At 38.4% G+C, this 12,682-nt stretch overlaps 1 protein-coding gene across 1 annotated transcript in view; it reads right to left on the bottom strand.

The window, feature by feature from the left end:
* The window catches only part of brca2 (BRCA2 DNA repair associated), a 121,904-nt gene that overhangs the window by 90,560 nt on the left and 18,662 nt on the right, over positions 1-12,682 (bottom strand). The window contains exons 8-10 of the mRNA XM_060826976.1: positions 12,266-12,389; positions 5,922-7,274; positions 468-5,255 (exon numbers count right to left, since the gene is read on the bottom strand). Of these exons, the coding sequence (XP_060682959.1) occupies positions 468-5,255; positions 5,922-7,274; positions 12,266-12,389 (6,265 nt within the window). The remainder of the gene's footprint in view (positions 1-467; positions 5,256-5,921; positions 7,275-12,265; positions 12,390-12,682) is intronic.

The raw sequence follows: 12,682 nt of genomic DNA, 5'->3' as shown, positions 1-12,682 counted from the left end.
TGACTGATTTTCATTTTCCATCACTGTCATCTGGAAAGAAACTGCCTCACTGGGGGAAAAAAAATGAAAAATATTAATTTAAGACCTTAGCCATGCATAACAGATTCAGTGAAGCTGCTATTGAACCAAGGTAAGCTAGGTTTAAAGAACAGGTTTGGAGGTGGCTTGTTGGAAGGAGCAGAGTTGAAGAAGTGGAGAGAATCCAAGGCTGACCAAGAGCAATTTGTTCATCAGGTCAAGAAACATTCTGCGCACATTGCGGACTGTTTTAGAACATTCTAATATTTAATGAGTTAACAGCGGATTTAAAATAGAATGAGCAACTTGCTGGATCTGCCAAGTATATATGTATTACAGTGGTATACAGTGGAGTGCCCAGGGCTCAACTAATTCATAGCATCTGGATTATGCCTTTATAGAAGTCAAAGATTATCTTCAATGATTTGACTAAAGTTAACATAACTTACCTGTAGTCTTTCCTTCTGATCGGAGTCTTTTTCCCATTTTTAAGTTTGGTCTAACAGATTGATTGATACTGCCATAGGTTTTTCGAAATGACTTGTGCAGTGTAGTATCAAGAGGTTGATCATCTTTCATCAGAGCCTCCACAGTTACTTTTGCCATGTTGTTTTCCAATATATTGGGATGCATGCTATGTTTGCAATTCAAAGCATGCGCTGTATGTGCAGGTTCATTGTTCATGTTGGAAATTGATTTATTTCTGCTTCCAGTCGGCATATTTACTCTCTCAGCAGAATGACCCAATTCACCATTTTCAGTTGGAGCTAAGTGCATTCTTGCTGCAGCTAAACTACTTTCTTCTACCATTACTTTTTTACCTTTAGCAGTTTGAAAGCCAGACATGAAAACACTGTTATTTGAATAATCTATGAAATTTTTTGTAGATCTGTCGATCTCCCTTTCATTTAACTCTACCTGGGGAGAATTCTGCAAGACCGAAATATTCTCTGCAGAGTTATTTGATGATTTAGGAAACAATTCTGAACTTTCTTCTTCACATGCTTGGTCCCTGCTCATAGCAGCATTAGAAAACAATGATGAAGAACAGGTGGATGTTAACAGTATTTGAGGATTTTTGCAAAATGCAGCTTTTGAGCTAATTATAGAAGAATCACTATTGTCAAATTCTTTTAACACATGCTTAACTTTCTGAAGTGCATCATCAGAAACAAAAACAGATTTTCCACTTGCTGTGTTGAACCCAAGAAATGCCTTTTTGATGGAGGTGTCTGGATTACAGGCTTCTTCAGAAAGTTGCTTTTCCTTGGAGGTCATACCATTGTCCATAATTTTTTCATTAGCTCTCACATCATTAAGTAAGTGTTTACATTTCTTCAAAGACTCTTCAGAACTACATACAGACTTGCCACTTACTGTACCAAGAGCAATAGATCCTGTATTAATAAACTGTTGAGAAGGCTTAGATACATCAAAAGCATCTTGATCTGAAATTGAAATTTTACTGTCCCCAGGCTCATCAGCTGAAAATTTTTCTTGCACATATTTCACATTTGTCTCACTTCCTGAAACAATGTCGCCATTTGCAGTGAAGAACCCTAATGATTGCTTAACTGGAAGAACAGTCATCAGATGAGTCATATTTAACCTCTGTGGAAGGTTAGCTTCTTTATCATTTAAAATATTGTCCTCAGAAAGCACATTTTTATTATCTGTAGATGATATTAAATAGTCTTGAATTCCCAATTTATTAAAATTCTCTTCAACAAATAAAGCCCTTCCTTTACTTAAGGCCATTTCTGACACATTGACTCTTTTACCACTAGCAGTCTGGAAACCTCTCATTTCTGTACTGTTGGACAGATTCGAACACTCAGACACAGGTTTGCTTTGAAAAGAAAATGGATGCAATTCACTTTTACAATTGATATGGTGAAGCAATTCAGGACTGTGGACATTCATCAACGGTTTCTTCTTTGCATTCTGAATTACTGGTGAACCTGTATGTGGACAAGCAGATGTTTCAGTAGAACATTTTATAGGTTTATGCAATACATCCTCCTCAGCAAATAGAACTTTTGCTTTATCAAGAGATGCTTTGCATACAGGAACTAACTTACCACTAGCAGTTTGAAATCCTTTCATGCTAGTGCCTGGAGCAGCAAACAGTGACCTATTTTGAATGGAATTACTTTCAGAAATATTGCTCTCAGAGTGAACTGTAAATGTAGGGCAAACTGTAACATTTAATTCTGTCTGAATTCTCCCTCTTGGATCACTGAGTTGCATACTTACATCATTTTTCACCACACGGCTTTCTAAAATATTTACACTCTCATCAGGTTGTTGAGGTGCATTTTTTGCTACTTCAATTGGAAGCTTGGAGTTTTGCCAGTTTTCGTTAAAGAAATCTTCAGTCTCAAATAAACGTCTTGCTTTATCCAAGTTTCCTTTAGACACCGTGACTCTTTTACCACTTGCAGTCTGGAAACACCTCATTTCAGGATCTATTTCACTGTTACCTAATTCCTTGTTCCCAGTATCTTTAGTGCTACTGCTGGCAGGTTGCCATGTGCTCTTTTCCCAAGTTGCATTTTCAATTGTACTCTGTTTCCCTTTGTTCTCAGTGTCAAAATTTTTCAAGACACTTGATTTAGTGGTCAAATATACTGTTTTATCTTGCATTGCTTCTTCAGATTCAGTGAATCTCCTTCTCCCGACTGACTGGAAACCACTTCCATATTTATCACGGATTTCAATTTTATGTCCACTTTTCAATATACCCTCACTTTTACTATAATCAGATGAATGATTGCCAAGAGCTGCACATAGCTGATGCGACTCATTAGCTTCTACAGATTTTTGATCATCTGATTTAGCCTCAATTAAGTTTTCAGACTTAGTCACAGAATTGCCCAGTAAATAGCTGAAACCATTAACTGCATTATTCTGAGCAGTAGTTTGATCATTGTCAATGTCCTTGAAAATGTTTGCTGCTTTTCTCAGACTCTCTACAGAGAGCTTTATTTTATTCCCACTTGCTGCACAAAATCCTCTGTACTTCCCCTTAAATGTCACATTGTCGTTCAGGGATAGAACTGCTTGACCAAGTGTAACTGGTTTAATTTTAACATCTGAGCCAAGTTCCATAGCGTTCACACAGACATTTGGTACTGTTGACGATGCTGCATCTTTTTCTCCATTGCTCAAGGCAAAGGAATCAACAAGATCATCTGATATAATTTGCTGTATTTCTTCCACATTCTGACAACAGATTTCAGATGTGGTGCTCATTTTTGAGGAGGCCGCATGCTGTGGGGTGTTGCATGACTTGTTATCTAAGTGCATTGAAGGCTCAAGGCCCAAACTTTTAACCAAATTAACATCCTTCTGTTTTTCCAAAAGAGGAGCTGGGGAAGTCTGATCTAAATGCTCAGTAACCAGAAGGTTTGTATCTTTGTTTGTTACTTCGACTGTAGATTGATTGCTAAATTGCATACATTCAAACTGGGTATCTGTGTCCTCTAACACACGAATTAATTCTGTTAGTTCTATTTGACTACCAGTTAAATAAGTGCATTTTCCAAGCAACTTTGGCTGAGATAAGATTGCAGAGGAATCAAAAGTTTGTGTTTCTCCATTGTCAGATGGACACAGTTTAACATGTTCAGTGGTAAACTTGGATTCAGGGGATTTAGTTTTAACCTCCACTTTGGCTGAAGAGGAAGGACTATATCTTTCTTGACTCCTGACTCTATTTTTTGAAGGGACATATTCAAAAACAACTTCCTGTGCAGAGTTCACTTTTAAGTTTTCATTTTCAAGATTTTCTTTCGAAATGGTATCAGCAGATAAATCTGTACACTGTTCAAAGGGTTTCGAGCAACTGAGCCGATGTTGACAAGATTCAAAACTTCCAGTTACCAGTGGATTGTGTGTGTTTTCTGAAAGTGTACAAATTTCTTTTGTCACTGTCACAGAACCAATGTCACCTTGTGCATTCTGAGATTTCACTCTGGCTGAATCATGTTGTTTCGGAACAACAGAATTTGAAGGTCGAGTAACCTCAGCAGGCTGATGCAACTGTGCTTCAGTGTTGGAGGCAGAAAGAGCTTCCTTTTTTCTTTTAAGAGAATTCATACAGCTTGGTGTCAAACTGGAAGATTCATTCATAGTAATTTCAATGCCAGATATATCCATGCGTTCTGTACAAGTACTTTCTGTATATTTTGTTTCACATTCTGGCAATGACTGTACCAGTACAGGTTTTGAAGAAGTCAAGAATGTATCATTGTCTATTTCAGCAATCAGTTTTCTGCTCTTCAAAGTGGATGCCAACACTGCAATTTTTCTATTACCAATGTGGAAACCTGCATTAATAGTATACTGTCTCTTTTCAGCTTCTACACAAGTATGGGAGTCAAGTCGCTGCTTTTCATTTAGTAACCCCTTGTTAGTATCAAGACTTTCCTCTAATTGTTTCTCTGTACTCAATGATGTTGATATCTCCGCATGGCCTCTTGGTTTTAGTTGCAAGGATTCAGAAAAACAAACTTTTTCCCCCTTGCATTTGAGATCATAAAGTTTCTTTGTTTTGTGCAAAATATTAGTGATACAGGAAGATTGAGAAGATACTGTATGAGATAAAATTGAAGTGTAGGATAGTTTCTTGGTTGATAATTGTGTAGAAATTGGTAAAAAAGTAGAATTGCTGTCAAGTTCATTATGGATAGCTGTGTTTCCACCAAGTTTTGTTGTACTGCAATTATAATGCAAAGGACTTTGATTTGCATCAGAGAAAGGTGAAAATCTAAACTCAAAGTAAGACTTCTCCTTATTCTGCATAATATTGTTTTGAATTACACATGTCCTCTCCGGATGAGCAGATTTAACAACCGAAAGTACATCACTGTCCTCAGCAATTTCAGCCTGGGCACCAAAACTATTAGTCAACGTCACTTTGGACTCAAAAGCCAACTTTTTAGCCACGGTGTGACAAGCTGTGGCAAAAATTCTACCATCTCTTTCGTTACAAGAAACAGGCTTGCTGTTCACAAAATGATCCCAATTCTTGCCATTACTGGGAGCATCGAATACATTTTCATCAGTTTTATCCTTAAGATGCTGAGGCACCACTTCGTTTTCTACACTGTCACACTGCTTTGGAAAACAATGATTCTGTTGCAGATTTTCATTTGCTTCAGTGTCATGTTTCTGATTGGCTTCAGAGTGATCAATGCCAGGATAATCAACAATGCTGGTAGCCACTTTGTTTTCTGAAAGAAAACAAAAAAAATCACTTCACAATTCTATATAAATAAAACTAATAATTTCTAAATATAGAAATCAGCAACACCAAATAGTTTTTTTTAAGCAAAGCAATTCATTTAAATATTTTTAAGATGCAAAGAAAAATCTAGTATTGAGCCAAGTTTCATTCTGGAAAGGTTGCACTTATTTGGTATCTCTGAACTTTGACTTGGGAGGGGAGGGTGAAAACTCTGCAATAACTAAATAATAATGTATTCCTACCAATGATTACCTCATACACAATTATTTGCATTTTACTTGTATATTCCCAAATCACTAAAATTTGCTCGGTTGTCGGTTGTTCAAAATAAACATGTGACACACTACATTTTGCTTCAATGCATTCAACAGGTACATTATGTTACGCTTCAATATTAATACCATAGGTTTTGCATGTGAAGCAGCTTTGTGTAATTCCCCAAAGCTTAAAAACTATCAAACTATTCTTTTTTCAATGCATAAAAAGTAAATTTACAGCCTAACCGAAAGGAGGACCATACTGAGTTCATACAATTACAACATTGAGTTTAAAGTCACTTATTTACAGAGCATCTAAAACTGAAAATATTTAGGATGCAGATGAATAATACAGAATATTATCATAAGAGGAGTTAAACCTTTCACAGACTCACTTCGCTTTCTAGATTCTGGAGCAGATAACTTGCAGGAAGGCTCAAGTACCATCGGCTGAATCAGTGTTTTATTTTGCAATTTAGTTATGTCCAGAGGTATGTTCATTTGTGCTTGATGATTTGAAGAATCTTGCACAGTGTAAACAAATTTCCTTGGACGCTCTTTCAGACTAGAAAGCAAAAAAGTGAGGTCTTCCTCATTTACTTGACATTTTATCAAATCCTGAACCAGTGAGGGATTTTTAGCTGCATCTGAATATGTCACAGAATAAACACCATCTCTGAGCATTCTGGAATTTATAGCAGGTTGAAATGGTATATCATTGCTGATAGAGTCTGTAAAACTGACTTTCTGATCTTCCAAAGTAGTCATGGGCTCCTTCGTATGTGCTCTTTCGTTCTTGCAAAAGGGAAACGGTCTGGTTGCTACAGTTTCTGAATTTAAATCTAACCATCCATCAACAAATGGTTGAACTGATGTTGAACCATCAATTTTATAATAATCTGTGCAAGGAATTTCAGAAGTGGGTAGCTTTGACAATTGCATTCTACAAGCACGATTTGGAGTACTAGCTTTCACTTCTGCTCCAGAATTCTCTGTGCTTTCATCAACTGTGCTGAAATCATTAGCAAATGCACAATGATTAAAATTAATCTTTGTTATTGTTATTTCATCTGTTAAAGAATGAGAGGTTGGTCTTTGTGATATTGGAACTATATCTACGCAGGTCACAGAACTGGATCCTTCAATGTTTCCTTCTAAATCATTGCCCGATTGCTGATTATTAGCTTCTCCGTTAGAAATGAGTTTTCGATCACCAACACTTTTCAAACACAATGCATCTGTAGAAGAATTCATAATGTCAGAGTAACCATTCATCAAATGGCTCTCATCAAGTTCTGACAGATTCAGCTGAGACCAGTCAGATGAAGAAGTTACATTTTGACCAGATAATTCTTTCTCTAAACTATTGACAATCAAGTTACCATCAGGACTCTGGTTTAAATTGACACCCAAGTTTTCTTCATTCAAAACAACCCGTTTCTTACAGCATTCTTTAACTGGACTAAGAGTCAAGTTATTTGAAAATACATTGCAGTCCGATTTAGCCACGATGCATTCCAAACACTTTTCATCGGCAGAGGAAGGTGCTAAAGTTTTAATAGTGCTTGATTGAAAATTGCCAACTGTAGAGTTTTGCTTTCTCTTTCTAGAAAAGGATTTCACTCTTCTTAGTCCCAAATGTGTGGACTCAGTGAAAGACATTGAGTCATCAGACAGAGTCCTAGAAATAAATGGCTTCCCATCTTCACTTATCCTTTTAGATAAGCAGGCGGAGTCATCTTCAGACACTGAAAAACATAATTAACCATTTTCAAAAAAAAAGGAATACATAAGCCTCATCAAACATGGCCACTTGTGCAGATGGCCCCCATGATATCAATCAGCTACAGCCATATGCTAAATCATCAGTTAGTGCACACAGATTGACCAAGAAGCATAAATAACAAACACCTGCTCAGAACACCCGTTAAAACAGTCCATTTAAAAAGTAATCAGCTTTATACAAATTCACTGTTAAAACAACAAAAGTAGTGTTCAGCATTTGTGAAGAGAGTAAGAGTCAAATTGCTACTTCTTTAGATGTCTTAAAAATATTTACAGATACAACCTATATTTATGCAGCATCACTAATGTTACAGGGACCTAGAAGATCGATAAGGATGCTGACGTATGGTGAGATTAACTAAACAAGCATTTTGCATCAGTGTTTACTGTGGAGAGGATATGGAAGTTACAGAACTTGAAGAAATAGTTTTCTTTGAAAAGTATTCATATAACAGAGGAGATTGCCGAACATCTTAAAATGCATAGAAGGTAGATAAATCCCCATTACCTGATCAGGTGTAACCCAAAACTTTAGGGAAGTGCTTGATGGGCCCCTTACTGAGATATCTGCATCATCGATAACCACGGGTGAGTTGCCAGACGACTGCAGGTTGGCTAATATGGTGCCATTATTGAAGAAATGTGTTCAGGAAAAGGCAGGGAACTATAGACTGGTGAGCCTGCCGTCAGTAGTGGATACATTGTTGGAAGGAGATTCTGAGGAACAGGATTTACATGTATTTGGAAAGCAAAGGATGATTAGGGATAGACAACATGGCTCTATCATTGGAAATGGTGTCTCACTAACTTGATTGAGTTTTTTTTGAAGTAGTGACAAAGGCGGCTGATGAAGGCAACTTGGTGAATGTTTTCTTGCCAACTTCAGCAAAGCCCTCAACAAGGTTCCACATGGTAGACTGGTTAGCATGGTTAGATCAAGTGGCATCCAGGGAGAGCTAGCCATTTGAATATAAAATTGGCTTGAAACAGGAGTAGGAAACAGTGGAGTCTCCTTTTCGACTGAAGGCCTGTGACCAATCATGTTTCACAAGCATTGGTGCCAGATCCACTACTTTTTGTCAATTATACAAATGATTTGGAAATGAATATAGGGGTTTTGGTTACTAAGTTTGCAGGTGACACCAAAATGGATTGTGCAGTGGATAGTGAGCAAGGTTACCTCAGAGTACAACAGGACTTCAATGAGGTGGGCAAATGGACCGAGGAATGGCGGATGGAATTTAGTTTTGTTTAGTAAGGCAAATCAGGGCAGGACTTCTATAATTAATACTCCTAAGGAGTGTTGCCAAACAAAGATTTGGAATGCAGGTTCACTGTTCCTTGAAAGTGGAGTCGCAGGGAGACTGGGTAGTGAAGGCAGAGTTTGCTATGCTTGCCTTTGTTGAATATAGGAGTTGGGAGTTCATGTTGTGCTTGTACAGGACATTGGTTAGGTGACTTTTTGGTTAGTGTGTTCAATTCTGGTATCCCTACGATAGCAAAGAGGTTGTGAAACTTGAAAGGGTGCAGAAGCCAAAGTTGGACAATTTGAGCAATAGGGAGGCCAAGTCGGCAAGGGCTATTTTCCTTGGCGCGTCAGAGGCTTAAGGGTGACCTTATAGAGGCTTTTAAAATCATGAAGGGCATGGATGGGGTGAATATACAAGGTACGTGCCCAACAGAGGGGGGGTGGGGGGGTGTCCAAAACTAGAAGGCATAGGCTTAAGGCGAGAGGGGAAAGATTTAAAAGGGACATACCATGCAAGTTTTTCATGCAGAGGGTGGAGTGTGTATGGAATGAGCTGCCAGAGGAAGTGGTGGAGGTTGATACAATTGCAACATTCAAAGGCATCTGAATGTGTACATGAAGGGTTTAAGAGGAATATGGGCCAAATGCCAGCAAATGAGACTCGATTAATTTAGGATAGCTAGTCAGCATGTACAAGTTGGACCAAAGAATCTGATTCTGTGATGTATACTTGTGATTCTAATAAAATACTCCAAGGGCATATTCAAACAAAACTGAATCATGATCCACACAAGATTTTAGCAAGTGATGGTGGAATAGGTCACTTGCTCTTTTCTGCCTTCTCCACCATTCACTAAGACTAGAGCTGACCTGAATATGCCCTTAATTCAATTGCTCTACTCGTCTTCCAAAGCCCTCTGCTCCTTTATCAAAAATCTATCTACATCAACCTTTAAATTTTTTTTAAATCCACGAAGGGATGGTAGGTTGAAAGAACCTTGGGTGACAAAGGATGCAAAACATCAAGAAAAGAGGAAGGTGGAAGCTCACTTAAAGTTGAGGAGGTAAGGTTCAAACAGGGCTTTAGAGGGTTACAAGGTAGTCAGAAAGGAACTGAAGAATGGCCTTAGGAGAGCTAGAAGGCATGAAAAATCTTTAGCAGGGAGGATGAAGGAAAACCCTAAGATATTCTACCTTTATGAGGAACGAGAGGATGGCCAGAGTGAGGGTAGGGCCGATCAGGGGAAGTGGAAGGTATTCGCGCATGGAGTTAGAGGAAGTAGGGGAGGTCCTTAATGAATACTTTGCTACTGTATTCATTACTGAGAGGGACCTTGACGTTTCTGAGATCAGCATGAAATATAATGACATGCTAGAACACATTGATGCTAGGAAGGAGGATGTGCTGAAAATTTTGAAAATCATAAGGATACATAAATCCCCTGGGCCAGATGGGATATACCCAAGATTACTACTGCAAGTGAGTGAAGAGATTGCTGTGCCTTTGGCGATGATTTTTGCATCCTCACTGTCCACTGGAGTAGTGCCAGATGATTGGAGGGTGGCAAATATTATTCCCTTGTTTAGGAAACTGAATCGGTGTACATGGATTTTAACAAGGAGTTTCATAAGGTTCCCATGATAAGCACATTTAGAAAGTAAGGAGGCATGGGATACAGAATTGGCTGGCCCACAGAAGACAGAGGGAGGGAGTAGATGAAAAGTATTCAGCCTGGAGCTCAGCGACTATTGGTGTTCCACAGGGATCAGCTCTTTGATCTCCGCTCTTTGTGATTTTATGAATAACTTGGATGAAGGAGTGAAAGGGTAGGTTAGTAAGTTTGCTGTAGACATGAAGGTTGGTGGACTGGTAGATAGCATGGAGGGCTGTATTAGATTGCAACGGGACATTGACAGGATGCAGAACTGGGCTGATAAGTGCCAGATGAAGTTCAATCTGGAAAAATGCGAAGTTGTTCACTTTGGAAGGTTGAATTTGAATTAGGAATATAGGGTTAAAGGCAAGATTTTTGGCAATGTGGAGAATCAGAGGGATCTTGGGGTCTATGTCCATGGATCCCTCAAAGTTGCCATCCAGTTTCATAGGGTATTAAGAAGGTGTACAGTGTGTTGGTTTTCATTAGCAGGGGGACTGAATTTAAGTGCTGTGAGGTAATGCTGCACCTCTATGGAACCCTGGTTAGACCACACTTGGAATATTGTGTTCAGTTCTCATCGCCTCATTATAAGAAAGACGTGCAAGCTTTTGAGAGGGTCCAGAGATTTTACCAGGACTAGAGGACATTGCTTCATAAGACAAGTTGAGGGAGCTAGGGCTTTTCTCATTGGAGCAAAGGAAGATGAGAGGTGACTTGATAGAGGTGTACAAGATGTTGACAGACATCAATAGAATGGATAGCCAGAGACATTTCCCAGAGCGGCAATGTTTATCACGAGGGAGCATAATTTTAAGATAATTGGAGGAAGGTTTAGGGGAGATGTCAGAGGAAGATTCTTTACACAGTTTGTGGAATGCATCGCCAGCAGTGCTCGTAGAGTCAGATACATTAGAGACATTAAAGCGACTCATGGATAGGCACATGGAAAATAGTACAAATGTATGTAGGTTAGTATGATCTCAGTAGGATAAAAGGCTGGCACAACATCGAGGGTTAAAGGGTCTGTACTGTGCTGTTCTATGTTCTCTCTGGGGTAGAGAATTCCAAAGATTAGCAATCCTCTGAATATATAGAGATAAGAGAGGATTTGATTGCTAAGTGTTCCACTCATTCTAAATTCCCACAAGGATAAATAACCTCTTAGCATCGACCCTGTTAAGACTTGTCAAAATTTTCTAAGTTTCGATACCATCACTTTTCCTTTTTCTAAATTCCAACGAGTAGAAGCCTGACCTTCTCAATCTTTCCTCATAATAAAACCTCTTCATCCCATAAATTAGTCCAGCTGAGCCATCTCCAATACAAATACATTCCCCTTAAATAAGGAAATCCAAAGAAGTTGGGATTCATCTCAGTTTCTGGCTGAACCTAGCATATTGAGCCCTTTTGGCAGGTGAGAAAAGGAGCCAACAATACATAACGTAGTCCAGTCAGAGACAGCAGTGAGTGGTTAAATCAGGTGTCTGCCACATTCATTTATGTTTGCAGCCTTTGGATTTTAAATAAACAAACAGTGATGACAACTGTACCAAAGGAAAACAGTCATTTTAATGGAGTCAAGAACATTAAAGATGGAGGTGACGCAGATTAGTAATCGCAAAAATATCATGGTGAATGTAAACTGAAGACCAGAATTGGTGTTTTAAATAGTGTGATGGTAAATGAATTTGGAGAGAATTTATTTTGCAATAGTAGCAGCACAGAGGAAGGAGGGTTGAGAGGGGAAAGGGAGATGTGAACAGGGAATGACAGAAATAAATAAGTGATAAGAGGTGGATTTAACTGTAACTAAATCAAATTTTTAAAAAAACTATGAATACAGGCAACCAAAATTTTGGGCAAAGGGTAAGGTTTTAAAGGGCGTTTTACAATGGAGAAAAATCTAGAACTTAGGTGACAGGCAGCTCAAGTACAGTTACCAATGGTAAAAGCAATGAAAATCACAGATTGCCAGAAGCCAGCAGTGTAGAATTTCAGTTCCTCACATTTTCATTTAATTTGAATGTTACAAAACAAAAATACTTGCCATGACTCTGATTAACAGCTTCTACGTCTTCACTTTCCTCCTCCCCAATTACAGGCATTGCATAGGCACTCTTTAAACCAATAGCAAATGCATCGCATTGTGTATTTATATTGCTGTGTAAAAGCTGAAGGTAGATGAACTGATTAGAACGTAAACAGAACAGATCAAGTTTTTTCAAAACCTTTTTCTTAAAAGGTTTGCAACAACAGACCAATTACTTTAGGATTCCATTTGTAATGGTAAGTAATCAGCATTCCTGGCAACAGTACTCTTCCATCATGCCATTTATCTAGATTTTTGGTGAAAGCCAATAGGTAAATAGGATAATTGGACTGCTCTCTCGTTAGAAGGAGACAATTTATAATGGGTTTAATACAAGGGTCATCATGCCTCAGGCAAGAGTGAGAAGGCAGGTCC

Source organism: Hemiscyllium ocellatum, chromosome 6, assembly GCF_020745735.1.
Source record: "Hemiscyllium ocellatum isolate sHemOce1 chromosome 6, sHemOce1.pat.X.cur, whole genome shotgun sequence".
NCBI lineage: Eukaryota > Metazoa > Chordata > Chondrichthyes > Orectolobiformes > Hemiscylliidae > Hemiscyllium > Hemiscyllium ocellatum.
The sequence above is the reverse complement of the archived record's forward strand: the minus strand, read 5'-3'. Positions and strand labels throughout refer to the sequence as shown.